Source organism: Gymnogyps californianus, chromosome 1, assembly GCF_018139145.2.
Source record: "Gymnogyps californianus isolate 813 chromosome 1, ASM1813914v2, whole genome shotgun sequence".
Lineage (NCBI taxonomy): Eukaryota > Metazoa > Chordata > Aves > Accipitriformes > Cathartidae > Gymnogyps > Gymnogyps californianus.
Genome location: NC_059471.1, coordinates 23,123,811 through 23,141,610, shown reverse-complemented (window position 1 = coordinate 23,141,610; position 17,800 = coordinate 23,123,811). Strand labels below are relative to the sequence as shown.

The following is a 17,800-nucleotide window of genomic DNA, read 5'->3' as shown; positions in this document are numbered from 1 at the left end:
GCCAGAGCGGGGCCGTGCCGGCCTCCTGGGCAGGCTGACCCCACGGGGCCAAGCGGAGCACCAGGCAGCAGGAGCTGCAGCACCGGGCTCACCGGTACGGTGTTAAACGAGGCCAGAGGCACCGCTGATAAGAAAGATCCTCTTTGCGTAACCGGCCAAAACAAACTCTATGGCCCAGTAAACGCTGAGCGACAGCGATGTTTGGCACGCTGCTGCTCGGGGGTGAAATCACGGAACTGCTGATTTGTCATGATTTCTAGCAGCAACCCCACGCGTCCCCTGGCATGGGTACAAGCACCGGAGGGGAGACCCTTCCCCTCCCCTCGGGCGAAGGCTGCCCCCAGGCCGCGGAGGAGGCCACGTCCCCTCCCCGTCGCCGAGCCCCGCGGCGACAGCCGCCACGCCGCGGATTCCCTCCTCGGCCCGGCGGGCCCGCCCAGGCTCGGCCCGCAGCGCCGGGCTGCGCTGCCGCCTGCCGCAGCGCCCCGCCCGCAGGCCGCAAGCGGCTGAGGGACAGCGGGGCGAGATGGCGGCGCCCGGCTTCGTCCTCTCGGCCGCGGGGGGGGGGGGGGGAGCGCCGCCGGGGTGGCGGGGGACACTCCTCCGTTGAGGGACGCGCCTGTCTTCCTCGTCCCGCCTCTCGGTGTCACGCACCGCCGGCACTGCGTGACCTCCGCCGGGGGCCGGGGAGGGGCGGAGGAGAGCGGGCGGCGGGCGGGGGCAGCCTCCGCGGGGCACAGCCCGGCCGAGGGAGGCGGCGGCGGGCGGCGGGCAGCGGGAGCGGGCACTGCCAGTGCCGGCGGGGTAGGTGCGCTCGGGGCGGAGGGGGGGGGCTCGTTGATGGGGTCTCCCGGGCAGGTAGGGGCTGTCAGCAGCCGGGGCGGAGCGTGCCGGCAGGTCGGGTGTTTTCCTTTTACGTCGTGAGTAATTGCGTTTTGTTTTCTGATACACAGGATTAAAGCCCAAACCCAGAAATGAGGAAGGTTTTGTGCGTGGAGCCTGTCATTTTCATCTACATATTTGCGTCTTCCTTGACAAGCCCGCTGGTGCAGCAGTTCATCTACCGGCGGCTGTGGGAGGAAGAGTACAACTCCACTTTCGTAAGCAACAACAATGCCAGTTACTGTGAGCAGAATAAAAGTAGCCCGACTTATATCAAGCAGAAGGTAAGAGGGGAAAAAAAAAAACCAGTTGTAAATAAACTTGCAGCCAGGAAGTGCTGTCTCAGCATAACCTCCTTTTATATAACCTTACTTAACCTTTTATATATGGAAAAGCGGTAGTTTTGTAACCTGCCATCACTTTACTGTCTCATTGCTCTTGTGTTGTGCTGTAGGTAGTTGTAGTGCTTTAAAGACAAAGATTTGTCTCCAGGAAGATGCTGAGATAAATTCATATTTTCGCAGGAGCTGAAAATCATCTTAGAGGATTGGGCCCAAATTGGCATTGGGCTGACATTGCAACGGGTGCCACTGGAGGCTCCTCCTTCCAGTAACGGTTTTGCATGTGTTTATGAGCCATCAGTTGTCTTTGTGACTTCTAGTGTTCTTTGTAACTGTGTAAAGTTTAGCAAATGTCCTGTAATTTTCAGGAATATGATCTAGTTTAGAATACATTTATTTCAGAGGAATTACAAGAATGAAGAATGAGGGAGAGTAAAATAAAAAATTTTGTAATTTTAAAATGTGAAAAAAATTTTAACTGATCTTTGCACAATCAAATATAATTGATGGTTTACCATTCAGAGTGCTAGTCTGCCTTGTTGAAATACAAAGACATCAAGATGACAGCATCCCATGGTCAATTACATTTTTAGCACTTTTTCATAGTTCAGTGTGCTGGATAGCTAGTTGTTGATTGGAATCTCTTCCGTTGCACTTCCAATGCAGTTTTAATGCTACACTTAAGTAGAACTGACTATGGGCTGCCAGCAGAAGAGATGATCATACTCCATACTTTCCTTTCCCCTCTCCTCCTGTTGCTCCCTCCATGTCTTGTATCTCGCAATTCCACAGTTACAGGCTACGGTTTGGATTTGATTGGGGCACTGATTCAACAGAAAGCTCATCTCTTTTTTTGAGTTTGTTGCTTTTTGAGTGTTGTTTTTTTCTGAAGCAGTGCACTGCTCTGACACACTCTGTGGCCACATGATTGCTGTATCTAACATGGGGATGCCAGAGGGAACAGATTTCCAGAAGAGCTACAACAGAACCATCCTTGGCAACAACAACTGGCAGTTAGGTTGGATTAAGTGGAACATGAAACCACTGTAGGGCAGAAAAGTAGATGACTCGGACTGTAAATTAAACAGAAGATGGAGTTATGGAAACAGTCAGCTGGCATTCCCCTATTCTGCTGAAAAGGTAGCACTTGAAAATTTTTGTTCACATCCCAGATTTGAATCTCTGATGTGCTGCGTATGCACAAGACTGAACACCTGAGCGTATCTGCCTCATTTGTTGTATATAAAAGAAATTTTTTAATGGTACGTGCTTCTATTGAAGATGATCAAAGAAAGAATTCAGGATTTTTAGTGCGGAGTAGGTTCTTCCTCATGTGACAGAAGCCAGTCTTAGTAGAAAGAATGTGAAAGTAAAAAGGTCAATAGAATTGTAGTCCAGCGTGCCTTCTGGGCTAACCCATCAGCCGAGGAAGGTAATGTATGCTACCCATTGGAATTGGTTTGGAGATAATAACCAATTATTGTCTGAGTAATGTTTGTATGTTACTCCCCCAAAGTGTTTTCTTTAGTATTAGCTCCCTGTTGGGTGCTCTGTGTGGGCATTTTGTCATACAGAAGTAGCAACTCTTAAGAAAAACGTACGTGGTGCATACAGTTCTAAATGCAGAGCCCATCAAGAAACCTACATTTCACAAACTTTTCTGCACTTTGCATTTGCTAGAAACCCCCCAAATTCAACCTGATTTTCAAATTGCAATCACCTATGGTTCAGGATATAAGATTTCTTATTTCTTTTTGCAAAACACTGAAGCAGAGTGCTTAATTTCAGCTGAAGTTTAGATGGCATCTCTGATTGATGTGGTGGTGAATAAACACGGTACACGTTTTTTAGCATAAAGGTTACAAAGTATAATTAACTTGATATTTGAGAACATGAGACCTTCAAGACTGTAGTTGAATAATGGCCAACAGAACTTCTTTGTTTCCCTTTCCTGCCAAATTTCCATTCCCTCCATTTCAATGATTGCCAGCAGGGCATGAGCTTTCAAACAATTATGCTCTTGTCTGGATGTCTTCCCTGCATTTTGATACCACACTTGTGACGATAGTGTAAGAATGTAAAATGCTCAAAACACCCATTAATTTCAATGGAACCCGGTCTCTGTGCTGAGTAACAGTCCTGTGTATAGCCCAAAGAGTAGATCCAGTAACTCAGTCCCAAGCTCTTTGCTGAGGATATGTGAAGTAGGTGTTCTGGATTTTCCAAGACCGTCCTAACTGACTTATGTTTACAGATGTTGTAAATTTTGCTCTCGGGAGTGTTCCCAACAGTCTGTGTTTGGCATTAACTTTTAGAAGAACACCTCCCTTAATAGTTAATTTAGTGTAAGTCCTTCCGTTCTGAGAATGGAGAAGCTTTATACTAATCTCACCTATTTCAAAGCAAAATGTAAAAGGAAATTGAAGACAAAAATCACTGGGAGCCTGCAAAAAAGTAGAATATAGTTCAAAATGGATAGTCTTTGCAGCATTTAGATTAATTATTTCTTACAATTTGAAGGAAATTAGTCATTTTATAATAAAATTAGTCCAAAGATAATTTGAATACAAGCTGAAGCACTCCAATCACTGGCTTGGATAATCCTTTTTTTTTTAGCTCAGAAAGAGCTATGTTATTAATCATTAAACATTATTTATCATCCAGTTTTTTTATTATCCAATCCATGCATTTTCCCTTACTACTGAATAGTATTTTTTAATTTTATGAGCCTGTCAGTTTATCATGTCCTGTACATTATTCAGCCTCAGGCGCTACACTTCTCTCTTAATTTAATCCTTATGTAAGTGAATTGCTTCTTCATTTTCATTCTTTTAATTTTGAAATCTGTGATTTTAAGAACTATTTCTGTCCACCATGAGTATTTTTTCAGAGTAGAGTAAATTTGCAGATTAAAAAACTAGACCTTTCTCTTCAGATTTATGTAGTTCCATTGATTATTTAATAGTTACATGATTTTAAAGCAGCTGAGGGTTTGACCTATCATTTTCTATATTCCTTTCCATTGACTTTAGAAAAACATAAAGTAGGCAGTTGAGTGCCTTACACTCTAAATGGAGTTTTCCTGTACTTCTGTCTTATTCTTCTTGTCAGTAGACAGCAAGTAATTTATGTCAGCAAGGTTATGGTCATTTGCGCTATCTGGATGTGTAGCCATGTTCTTTATGTTGCGCAACTACTTCCAAAACAATGAAACCTAAGTCTTTGCTGTTTTATTCCTCCAGTTTTACACTTCATAATGGTTTGGCAATAATATTTGTATCGTATGGTTAATGTGAGTTGAGGTGATGTGTAATAACATTTAGTTTTACTTCTAATGTATTAGCATTTCTTTGATGCTCATGTCTTTGAACATGATATTCCTAGTAAAGAAGCAATACCTGCAACTACATAGAGTTCTCTTTGTCAGCAGGGAAGGAGTTAAAGATCAGAATATCATTTTCCATCTCTGTTTGTTCAGTCTTCATGTTTTTGACCCTTGCAGGGTGACAATAGTGCTGGCCAGTGGACAGGACATTATGAATCCTAAAGCAGTCAGACACCATAAGGGAAGAGAGTAAAAGACTCCAGAGCGCTGGGGATCTTGAGGGCTTTCCTTGAGGGCCTCAGGATCAGTTGAATTTTCCTCTTGCAATAAAACATTGTATCTTGTAAACAAAGGAAGAGATTGAAATAGAAACTCATGGTCTTTGCCTGTAAATACAAGTATGAATTTATAAAGCATTCAGCAGCTTTTAAAATAGCCCAAGTAAAAAAAGTACATATTCCTGGAAATTCTAGGGGTTTTTCATCTTTTAGATGTTACTTAGTGGGAATTATGTTAGCTACAGAGGAAGCACCTAAAACATGGAATGTAGATGGCTTGAATACAGGCTGAGAATGGCTTGGGAAGACTTGCACAGCTGTACCTGCTACTGATTGAAGTGCAACCCCTGCCCAAGTCAGTGTGATACCTCAGAAAACTTGAAGAAAACTTTCAGAGTGACTTTACTCTCTGCATCTGAAAGTTTATCTTACAAACCTGTAAAGGGTTTGTGTGAATGAAGTTACTTCCTTGTCCCCTGCTGCTCTTCTGTCTGATCAGGTGGTTGTCTTTGAAAGGGCTGTTGTGGCTGCTGTCTGTCTAGCCTGCATCGATGTATTAAAAGCAAGATCTGAATTAGCTTGCTGAGTGTCATTTAGCAGCTGGCTTCATAACAAGATGATAGTCTTTTTTTAAAATTTACTTTTCTTTAGTTCTTTTTTCTACAGCCATTCATGTTCTGTTAACTAGTTGTTTTTCAGCTACGTTTGATTTTTATACTTCTGTTAAGAAGAACTCAGAAATTTTTCCCATAATGGGTGTTTACAGTTTATTGTCATAATGTTAGCTGCTGTTCCTTATGTGAATACCTGCTGTAGCGTATCTATAGAGACATCACTGATTTGGACAGTTTCTGAACAAAGAGCTTTCCAGTGTTTTAAAAATTAGTTAATTCACATATCTGTGAGTCAGTATAATTTTTAATGCTGTGTTTCACATTTTTATTATTATTATTAAAATTGTACATTGGGATGTCAGAGCAAATTCTAATCTGTTTACTTGCACAATGTGCTAGGCAGTGAATTGTTTCTTGTAACCCTCTCAGTAGGATTATTTGGGAAGAAAAATGATCTCCTGTGAGTAGGGAGCATGGGGTGCTCAATCAAAGAGTGTTTTACTACTGATTTCTGAGAGACTAAAATAGGCTCAGTGTCCTTTTACCATACCCTGTACCGAAGGAGATACTTACAGTGTAAGCACCAGCTCTTGTAAATGCATGTTCAAAAGAATTGTTCTCTTGTCTCCATTGAAACTTCTGTGTCAAGAGTACTAGTAAGACGGTATTTTAAGAAATAAGTTCTGGCTTAAAATGTAATGGGATGTTTAAGGAATATTGAAGGTAAAATTACAAAAGTGAGAGTCTTTGAATATGCAATTCCTTTGTATTCTTATATACTAATTCCTTAGTATTCCTTTGTATTCCCTTGTATTTCCTTAGTACTGTAATATAATGCATTCTTATAAACATGCAGTAATGTACTGTATTTTATTATAGCATAATATATTATAATGTCATATAATCTTACAAAATGATATTGTATATATTATGTTTTATAATATAATTTATAATCTATAAACATGTGCTGTGCTATACATTATATTGCATGCTAATCATTATGTAAGTGGAATGTTATTATAGATGATCTATTTTTATTTTTTTTTACAATGTATTATAGTATTTACAATTATTTTTGTTTTCTCTTTGCAGGAAGTTCAAGAAAAAGCCTCTGTTTTTAATATGCAGTTGGACTTAACTGGGGCAGTTCCCAGCCTTATAGTTGCCTTTGTTGTTGTAGCTAATGGGGATCGCCAGGGACGCAAAAGGTCTTTAGTTTTACCATCAGTGGGAGCTTTGATTGCTGATATTTGCCTCACTGTAATATCATATTTTTCCTTATCACTCTCTATCCTATTTGCGGTTGCATTTATTACTGGACTGTTTGGGAGTATGGCAGCTTTCCTTGGAGGAGGCTTTGCTTTTATAGCAGACGTGTGTCATGATGAGAAGCAGAAAACAACACGAATAGCTGTGGTGGATTTGATTTTTGGAGTTGTATCTGGATTGGCAGGACTGTCATCTGGCTACTTTCTAAGAGGAATAGGCTTTACATGGACATTTGTGACAGCATCTCTGCTTCATGTTGTTAATATTATCTATATTATATTTTTTCTGGAAGATACAGTAGGCGTATCTGAATTTCAGCACGAGGCACCAATATCCTGTAAAGAACTTCTTAGAGAGACATTTTCTGGAGTGTACATGCTTTTTAAAACTGCCCCTTATAAAAAGAGAATTTTAATAATTGTGTTACTTTTTACATTTATGACTTACTTGTTTACTATGGTTGGTGGGAGTTCGCTTTTTACACTGTATGAACTGGATGAGCCACTCTGCTGGAATGAAGTATACATTGGATATGGAGCAGCTGCGTTCACTTCTGTTTCTCTGACCAGTTTTTTAGGAGTTTACTTATTTTCTAAATGTCTCAAAGACATTTATATTGTCTTTATCGGGATATTTTCTTACGTTGGAGGAATGGTCATGGCTGCCTTTGCCAGAACTACCCTGCTCATGTTTTTAGGTGAGTTCAGAATCAGTTGCTCCATGGTCAACAATATATATGAAAATACTGCTGTTGTCTGTAGTGAGTGCAGTTGGTAGATATTGGATGTACCACCTTGAAAGGGTCATAGAGGGGTAAAATATATAAGGTTGGTCAGACTGATTTAGGATTTAATTAAAAGATTAAATGTGTGGAGAGAGAATGGAATTACTTGCTTATGATTTGGGTTTAGTGCCATACAGATATATTGGATTTATTAATTTCTCTGTGCTTGGATAATTGTGTCTCAGTGCACTTCTAGTTTGACTTTTCTATTGCCTTTTACTATTTGGGGAACTGAGCATTCAAAAGTATATGACTAATTCATTTGCAATGTATTTGTAAAATCCTGGATTTTTATTGCTTCAATGCCTCATGACTGATTCACTGCTTTACAGTCAGAGTGCCATCTTTGCTCTGCTTTATGCCTATTCCTGTTCTCCGATCCATGCTGTCAAAAGTGGTTCTCGCTGGTGAACAGGGTGAGTAGAATTCGTTTTTAAACAATACAATAATATGCTATTTCAGAACAGAGATGCGCCAAGATTACCTTTAAACAAACAGATATGTATTAGTATTTTAAGACTGCTTTTCTTTCAAGTTCCATGTAATATGACCCTGTGTCATGATATTAATGGCTTTTGATTCTGAATTTAATATAAACAACATTGTGTTTAAAAACTACTGCAAGTTTCAACCTTCAAAGGAGATATTGCTCTAAAAATGAAGACCATGGGGAACTTGAAGCAGAGGAGTGCTCAAGATTTATACAGATGTGATTTCACAAGTGCTTCTACATTCACAAGATTTTGACATGCAGAGGTTATATTTCAGTTATTTAGTCAATGTCACACTTAATAATTTAGAAGGGTAAGCAGTAGGTGGTCAACCTTCAAAGCACTTGAAAACAGTTAGACTTGGATCCTGAGCTATGTACCTGGCTTCACAGGTGCCTGTGGCTACTTAAACGTGTCCCAACAGATACTACTTCTCAAAGTCCTTTCCTTATGGAACACAGAAAAAAGTGTGTCAGGCCTCAAAATGTGGCTCTAGTATCCCGTATTTTGCTTTTGGGTAGCATATACTTTCTAGAAGCATTCTCCTGAGTTGTTTGGTTTTATTTTTTAAAAGACATATCTTTATACACTAAAACAAAGATCTCTTTGTACTTAACTATGCTAACATACACCTCTGTTTTTGCAGTTTCTTGGCGTTCTTCAGGGCTTTGGCTACTTGAGTAGTTTGATGCAGGAATCAGGTTGCCTCTTGTCATCCTTTTCTGCTTACCTATTGTGATTTTGTTTATGATCCCATGAATATGAATGCGGCTTGGGAGAATGTGTTCAACAAGACACTGGTGGGATAGACTGCCACCAGTGGGTAGTTCCGTGCAAAAAATGTTGTTTCGTTCCTTTAAAAAATGAGGAGATGGTTATGTGCTGAACCAGCAGTCTTTGTTGGATCAGAGCCTTTTCCACATATAAGAGTGAAGATTAGAGAAGGAAGAAACAAGAAAGGGAAGAGTGAGAATCGAGAGGAGAATTGGAAGGGGTAAAGGATGGAGATGTGCAGAACATGGTTAGTGAGGATGAACAGTTTGAATTTCATGTGATAAGCAGATTCAAGAAAGTAGGTACGGTGACAGAATAGTAGCAAAGAAAAATAGTTTCCATCAGCAAAATGTTTGGTTTTGGTTTTGTTTTTTTTTCATTTAAAAACCAAGTCTTTTGTAGGAGTCCCCACAGAAGACACTTCCATAGCAAAGACATATGATACTCAGGTGCTTGTTACTTGCATACTTGCTAAAATACTGTAGATAGATAGATAGATCTTTCAAAACAAGTTTTAAAACTTCAGTACTTTGAAGGGGGTTTGGGGTTATTTTGTTCTGTTTGTAATTCATCCATTTGTTTTTGGCAGGTGCTGTGTTTGCTTGTATTGCCTGTTTAGAAGTTGTGACCGGCACTATTTCACTTTCAGTTTTTAATATTCTCTATGCAGCTACGGTTGCATGGTTTTCAGGCTTTAGCTTCCTCCTATCAGCAGGCCTTTGTCTAATTCCACTGGCTGTCCTATGGTAAGTACAGATCAGGAGGGTGCTTCTGACTGCTTTTGCCAGTAATTTCTGTTTTGGCATGAGTTGAAGCTGTATAGTTTAGTGCAGTAGTTCTCAAACTGCACTATTTTCCAGTGTGCTGTAGTAGCTCTACTTTCACACTTTCTCTCTCTTCAACACCTACCCCCCTACACCTTTGCTGGAGATTTCCCATCATCAGTCCCATTCTGGCCCTGATCCAGCTACCTCCCCTCAGCTCCATGCTGTGAACTTGTCACCTAATTCCCCCAAACTGAAATCTACCCTGAATGTCCTACTACTGGGATACAGCGTAGCCTTGACTGCATGTTTGTGCCTTCCCTTGGTTTGAGACCTGTACACGTGTCCCTGAGGAAAGCCTTTGACAAAGAACAGAAGTAACAGATCACTGTTACCATTAACTAGTTAAGATTAACTGTTAACGAGTTCACTGTTAATGAGTTCACTGTTACTGTCAACAAGGAGAGGTACTATGCTGGACCTTGTTCTCACCAACAAGGAGGGACTGGTGGGGAATGTGAAGCTCAAGGGCAGCCTTGGCTGCAGTGACCATGAAATGGTGGAGTTCAAGATCCCAAGGGCAGCGAGGAGGGCGCACAGCAAGCTCACTACCCTGGACTTCAGGAGAGCAGACTTTGGCTGCTTCAGGGATCTGCTTGTTGGTGTACCATGGGATACAGTCCTGGAGGGAAGAGGGGCCCAAGAAAGCTGGTTAATATTCAAGGATCACCTCCTCCAAGCTCAGGAGCGATACATCCCAACAAAGAGGAAGTCAGGCAAAAACAGCAGGAGCCCTGCATGGATGAGCAAGGAGCTCCTGAACAAACTCAAACACAAGAAGGAAGCCTACAGAGGGTGGAAGCAAGGACAAGTAGCCTCGGAGGAATACACAGAAATTGTCCGAGCAGCCAGGGATCAGGTTAGGAAAGCCAAAGCCCTGATGATAGAATTAAATCTGGCCAGGGACATCAAGGGCAACAAGAAAAGCTTCTATAGGTACGTCAACGATAAAAGGAAGCCTAGGGAAAATGTGGGCCCTCTCCAGAAGGAAACGAGAGACCTGGTTACCCAGGACATGGAGAAGGCTGAGGTACTCAACAACTTTTTTGCCTCAGTCTTCACTGGCAAGTTCTCCAGCCACACCGCCCAAGTCGGAGAAGGCAAAGGCAGGGACTGGGAGAATGAAGAACCGCCCACTGTAGGAGAAGATCAGGTTTGAGACCATCTAAGGAACCTGAAGGTGCCAAGTCCATGGGACCTGATGAGATGCATCTGCGGGTCCTGAGGGAACTTGCAGATGAAGTGGCTAAGCCACTATCCATCCTATTTGAGAAGTCATGGCAGTCCGGGGAAGATCCCACTGACTGGAAAAGGGGAAACATAACCCCCATTTTTAAAAAGGGGAAAAAAGGAAGACCCCGGGAACTGCAGGCCAGTCAGTCTCACCTCTCTGCCCAGCAAGATCATGGAGCAGGTCCTCCTGGAAACTATGCTAAGGCACATGGAAAATAAGGAGGTGATTGGTGACAGCCAACATGGCTTCACTAAGGGCAAATTGTCTGACAAATTTGGTGGCCTTCTACGACGGGGTTACAGCGTTGGTGGATAAGGGAAGAGCTACGGATGTCATCTACCTGGACTTGTGCAAAGCATTTGACAGTCCCGCATGACATCCTTGTCTCTAAATTGGAGAGACATGGATTTGATGGATGGACCACTTGGTGGATAAGGAATTGGCTGGATGGTCATACTCAAAGAGTTGCGGTGAACAGCTCGATGTCCGAGCAGAGAGCAATGACTAGTGGTGTTCCTCAGGGGTCGGTATTGGGACCAGCGCTGTTTAACATCTTTGTCAGCGACATGGACAGCGGGATTGAGTGCACCCTCAGCAAGTTGGCCGACAACACCAAGCTGTGTGGTGCGGTCGACATGCTGGAGGGAAGAGACGCTATCCAGAGGGACCTTGACAGGCTTGAGAGGTGGGCCCGTGCGAACCTCATGAAGTTCAACAAGGCCAAGTGCAAGGTCCTGCACATGGGTCGGGGCAATCATCACAAGCACAAATACAGGCTGGGCGATGAGTGGATTGAGAGCAGCCCTGTGGAGAATGACTTGGGGGTATTAGTGGATGAAAAACTGAATATGAGCCAGCAATGTGCGCTCGCAGCCCAGAAGGCCAACCATATCCTGGGCTGCATCCAAAGAAGTGTGGCTAGCAGGTCGAGGGAGGTGATTCTCCCCCTCTACACCGCTCTTATGAGACCCCACCTGGAGTACTGTGTTCAGCTCTGGGATCCCCAGCACAGGAAAGACATAGACCTGTTGGAGCGGGTCCAGAGGAGGGCCACGAAGATGATCAGAGTGATGGAACACCTCTCCTATGAAGACAGGCTGAGAGTTGGGGTTGATTAGCCTGGAGAAGAAAAGGCTCCAGGGAGACGTTATAGCGGCCTTCCAGTACTTAAAGGGGGCCTACAGGAAAGATGGGGAGGGATTCTATCATCAGGAGTGTAGTGATAGGACAATGGGTAATGGTTTTATACTGAAAGAGGGTAGATTTAGATTAGATATTAGGAAGAAATTCTTTACTTTGAGTGTGGTGAGGCACTGGAACAGGTTGCCCAGAGAAGTTGTGGATGCCCCCTCCCTGGAAGTGTTCAAGGCCAGGTTGGATGGGGCTTTGAGCAACCTGGTCTAGTGGAAGGTGTCCCTGCCTATGGTAGGGGGGTTGGAACTAGGTGATATTTAAGGTCCCTTCCAACCCAAACCATTCTATGATTCTATAACTTGAAAGGCATGAGCTTAGTTTTGCAGTCTGAGCTCTTCTAGATGCTCATGAGGGTTGTAAACATGACCAATCACCCAGTGAATTTAATGGAAAGTTATCTGTCCCAGTCCTTGATCATGGGTACCTTGTGACCCAGTACCATCAAAATCTGTAAAAGATTTGCACTAACTTTAAGTCCCATATGAGTAAACCTCTAGACATGTTTAAAAAATATGCCTCTATAGCATTTACATCTAATCATATCTAGTGACTATCTAGTAATACTGACAGTGAAAGGTCATTATTCATGAGTATTCACAAAAGCGAAGTTCACTTTACATTATTTCCAATATAAATTATGTCTTTTTAGGATGCTGGAACATCAACTTAAATGACAGAAGGATCACTTTTTATTAAATAGATTTATATTTAGGGGGGAAAAAGCTGTTTTTCTTAAGAGGGTGGTAGTCTTGCTGGAGACTTCTATCTTTTTTCCTAATGCTTAGACTTTACCTCAGTCACCTTTTATCTCTACATCAACTGCATTTTAAGTTTTAAATAGGCAGTGATAATGCTGTAGGTTTATAACATTTCACATAATTTCAAGTCTGTGCCTGCCTGACTACAGTGTTTTACACAGTGTATTCAGAGAAGCTGCACTAATGGTAGCTTAAGACTAAGGTAGTGATGGGTCTCAGACCTGAGGGAATTGAAGCAAAGGGGTCTTGTGCTGAGTGTGGAGAATACTTTTCAGTGAAGTAATAAAGTGAGGAATTCAGTTATATTAACAAAGGCCCAGTAGATACTTCTGTTCTATAAAACATTCGTTCTAGTTTAGTTCAGTGCTGTATGGTAGAGAAAGTTTCTGTTAAGCACTCTATTCTGTGCAAAAGGCAACAGATACTTACCATCAATTAGTCCATCCTGCAATCAGGACTGTAGTTCCATCATCACCGTAAATTTTTGGAAGTTATTTTTCTTTTCCTTCTATCATTAGTGTCTCAGGTACCCCACCCTTTGAATAATCTTTCTCTAAAACCTTTCTTTTGAGAGTGTCATGCAATGTTACTATTTGAGAGCAGAAAGGGTAGTTGTTCCAGTCTGTAATAAATCACGCATTGTAGTTTAGTACTTATCAAAGACAGCAGTAGTGATGTTGTCTAACTTGTGTAATAAGGGCAAGTACTGTCATTGCTTTTGTTTACTAAGATACATCAACAGCTTTGTGCCACAGAAGATGGCCGTAACAGAGCTATCGGAGGTGTTTGTTGGTGCTGAATCGGCATGCTATACTTAACTATCATCTCAGCTAAAGATATCTGTCTTATTTGTGTCTTACAGCTGGCTTCTGTGCACAAGCTGGAATGGGGAGGACTTGGCTCTGCTTGTACCTGAAGAAGTATCCAGCATAGAGAGCGTTGATAGTTGAACAAAGGATTCACCTACCTGGGTTTTCTGATTTGACATGTAGTGGCAGAGACCATTATGTCATACAGAGACCATAGAGATAACACAACAGTTGCAGATGCAATCTCAAAGTGGCCCTGCAGCAATGAGCACTAAATTGGTAGCACTCTATATCCAGTCTCTTTTTAGCACTTGAATAAAGCTAGCTCTTATACTTAACTATGCAAATAGGCTGGCAATGGAGATTTTAATGCTGCTTTCACCATGAAGAAAAAAGTAAGGTAGGATGATACTCTCTTTCCACTTACCCTTTCTCAAGTTTGAGAATGTCAGCTGTGGATTGTGATCCATCTTCTATCATTCTAAGTGGGGTGACAGAGAGAAGCTTATCAACTCGGAGGGTGCTGGCAATTCTGCTGAAGCCAGTGGAGCTCACGCCAGCTGAGGATGCAGTCCGCTGTGTACATCTTAAAAGGCCTGTCTTAATGGTGAAGCCCCCAAACCTGTCTAAAATTACTAAACTAAAAGGTAGTTTTTTCAGAAAGGAACCAAACTGGAGGCAGTACTTGCATCTGCTGTAAGTCGACTTACTGCTCTGCAGTTAGCAGAGAGTGTTTGTGCAAGTTTAATGTATGATGTGTGGACCATGCCTGTGACTTCGTTCTTAAAATGGATTTTCACACAGAACTGTCATACTTAGAAAATTTCCAGCTTGCAGAGTGTGAAGTTAGGCCTATGCCTACATTTTGCAGAGGCCATATTGCACATTTATTTTTATCGTTTTCCATATATTGGGGACTGCGTACAGACACTTCTATCTTTTGTCCCATAGGTATTTCTTGTTGTCTAGTTAAGTAAGTTGGCTGTACTTAGCTTAAATGTTTCTTCTATTGAAAGGCTGTAATAGCATTTCTTTTCAGTGGATCTTTGATTATTTTTTTAACAACCCTGAAATGAGGTGACCAAATCTGAATCATGCATCTAATCATCTTGCAATGAATGCAGCATAATTTACAAGCACTTGAACAGCATTTCTCATTTTCAAAGCACTTTACAAATGCTGTTAAGAACCTCCTTCCATAATAGATATTATCCTCCCTGTTGCAGAGAGAGAGAAATTAACAGAGAGGACAAGTGACTTGCCCAGGGCCACAGTGCAAACTGGTGAGACTGCCAAACCTAGGAATCAGTTTCTGCATTGACTCTTCACCTTTTTGCTTGAGATCTTTAAGTAGAAATTATCCAGAGGATTAGCTTTTGGAATGCACAGCACAGCAGAAGCACAAATACAACACCATGTTAAGGACCACTCCCATGTTTTTTTCAGAGAGAGTTTGACAGCCAATACTGTTCTGATCCCTGAAGGTACAGGTAGGTTGTATGTGACTCTCTTCCCCCAAAACAGATTAGGTAGAGAAATCAAAATGATGTAAAGTGGTTGACATTTACAGAAGGAAAACTCTAGGAAAGCAACTATGATGTGGGAACTGACTTCACATGCACACAGCATAGGATAAAAGTGAAGACACACATAGCATATGCTGTGTAATCAGTGATCTGCTCACAGCCATTAATATCCATCATATGAACAGAGTACTTCTGCAGAACTCCTCGGTGGTACTCCACCAAAAAATATTAGTACCACATCATGATGATACTATTGTAGATCCTTTTAGTTTGAACAACAGCATTGTTTCCAAGCTATGTATTGTGATCACAGAGAAGTTTGGAAGAGGGTTCAAATAAGGTAAAGGAGAGTTTACACTGTCCAGGAGACTACTACCTACTCGTCACTGGTGAAAACAATGGCATTTATCCAGGACAGGGGGAATGAATATTTGCACAGCTAACAGCTATAGCCAGCTCTTACGCTTCTGTCCTGAACTACCAAGGCTGATGTTGGCAATTAAAGATCATTAGCTTTTCCTAGCTAGTTTAGACACTAGCCAGTAAATAAAACTGCTTAACTCTCCTCCCTTGAGGTGCCCAAGTTGCTGCCAACTTGTTGGAGAAGGAAGCTATTTTACAATAATCAGTGGGTCCAAAACATAATGAGTACTTGTAGAGAGATTAAGAAAACACTGATGTGAAGGATTTCAGCACAAAGATTACATTGTCTTCCTTGCCTCTTCATTATGCAGTTATGTAAGGCTTTATGAAATTAACTATTTCACACAAAACTGTCTGGAAAAAGTAAAGCAAATGAAGAAGGGGTGTGCGCCTTCACTTCCTCTTCTTCAGTGCACACCTCTGCTAGCACTCGGAAGGTAGCAACAAAGCAAGCCAGTTCCGCAGTGGTGGTGTGTCGGTCCAAATGAGAACAAGCACGTGCACTTCAGGAATGGCTTTGTTATGGTTTGATTTTGCTGTACAAAGTACTTGCTGTTTGCAAAGTATTTCTGGTAGACGCAACGTTTAGAACTGGCTGTAAGTTTAGGTCAAAACACATGAAGGATATGAACTGTGTTTTTAAAGTGCCTAGCACAGTGCAAGCTGAGGAAACCAGGTACTAATGAATTTCAGATTATTAAATCAAAATCTTCCAAGTTTATAATAGTTGCTCTATTTGTATATGAATGCAAATTATTTTGACATAAATTAATAATGAAGTTTGTTTTTTTTAAACGCTATGTTGTATTTGTAGTTCTTGCTTTGTCTTTTGACCAATAGCCAATGGGATGACTGGTGGAGGAGTGTTTATGTAAGCAGAAGCAGCAGCACTATGGTATCATCTATTTTTTGTGGTCATAACAAACAAACAGCAGTGCAGGAAGATGTGCTCAGAACATCAGCACGAAGAGAGGCAGGGAACTGCAGAGCAGGGACAGCACTGCTGTCTGCAAGAAGTCAGCGTGGGGGCTTGTGTTGCACCTGTCAGACCAGTGGATCTGCAAGCGCCTTCTTCCCCTTGCCCAGGTTGGGTCCAACGCAAGACCAAGGCTGGGTCTGTCCCAGCTCCACTTGCCAGCACACCTCGCTTGGCGTGCCTCCATGGGTGCCTACTTGCAGCGCCTGCTTTACAGAATGAGGCTTGTAAAACAGAAAATGGGCTGTGCCAGGAAGCCCAGTCCCCAGCCCAGCTCACTGCAACACTGCGCAAGCGCAACCCACCCTTCTTATCTCAAAAGCTCTTTGCTTCGGTCCTCTTTGACTCCCATTACTTATTAACAGCATAAATTCTTGCATAGGCTTCTTAGAAATACCATCTGCTTTCCAGCCTGGCTAACTCCTAAAATTAGTTTCCTTACAGACATAATGAACAATACGACTTCCTTGCTCTGAATGTGGCTTGATCTCACCCAAGATTATAATAAAGTATACTGATCATTGAACAAAACCACCTAGAAATGACATCCAGCCTCCTAATCTGTGTCCGCTCTTCGCTGCACTAGTGAGAAACTCTACTAAATTACTTGTCTTAATGTAGTTTTGGTCAGATGCAATAGCATCTGTCTTTCAACCAACACCAGGAAAGGCCAACTAGCTAGATATACTGAGGTGGGGAGCTATAAGGTACCAGTAACTGTGTACAACTATGGGATGGCTCCCTGTTTTCTGGAACAGGGTTGGTAGGAAAGCAGATCTGAAAATCCTCCTACAAATCCATGCCCGTACCGTAATTTGTCCTAGACCTAGCAAGGTAATCCCTCAGCCTTTCTGGCCTGAGCCCAGAGCAATACAAAGCCTACTGAACCCCAAGCTTGCTTTATAACAACAGTTTACTTTTGCTTTATACAAAACTGCCAAGAAACTTGTCAATTATAAAATAGCAGTCAGTTCTAATATTTAATAAAGTGTACCAGCTCACAGAAAGACCAGGACAGCTATGGAAAACAAAATAGTCAGTAGGTCTATGCTTTCATGTTCAATTTATTGGTCCTATGTTTAACCTAAGGCAAAAAATACAAATGAAATAGCTTGTATTTCATAGCACAAGGCTCTAATCTCTGCAACTCTCAAGTGAAGGACAATTTTAGAAGCTTCACTTCTGAAATGAAACAAATTTAAATATAAAACCAAATAAAACTGCCAGTGAAGTGTCTCATACTGTGTCATCTCAATGTTTTTAATTTGCTGCAATGTTTTGCAATAGATGCACACAAA

At 41.9% G+C, this 17,800-nt stretch overlaps 1 protein-coding gene across 3 annotated transcripts; it reads left to right on the top strand.

The window, feature by feature from the left end:
• Window positions 1–771: 771 nt before the first annotated feature.
• On the top strand, window positions 772–16,326 carry SLC46A3 (solute carrier family 46 member 3). Of its 3 annotated transcripts, none has more exons than XM_050896121.1 (6): window positions 772–804; window positions 954–1,166; window positions 6,533–7,406; window positions 7,826–7,909; window positions 9,348–9,504; window positions 13,631–16,326. In XM_050896121.1, the coding sequence occupies exons 2-6, from the start codon at window positions 975–977 to the stop codon at window positions 13,716–13,718; spliced, it is 1,395 nt and encodes a 464-aa protein (XP_050752078.1). In that variant the 5' UTR covers window positions 772–804; window positions 954–974; the 3' UTR covers window positions 13,719–16,326. The 3 variants fall into 3 exon arrangements, with proteins under 3 accessions (XP_050752078.1, XP_050752087.1, XP_050752095.1); XM_050896130.1 differs by lacking the exon at window positions 772–804 and adding an exon at window positions 1,407–1,491 and having other exon boundaries at window positions 1,111–1,166; XM_050896138.1 differs by lacking the exons at window positions 772–804; window positions 954–1,166 and adding an exon at window positions 2,049–2,655.
• Window positions 16,327–17,800: the final 1,474 nt, after the last annotated feature.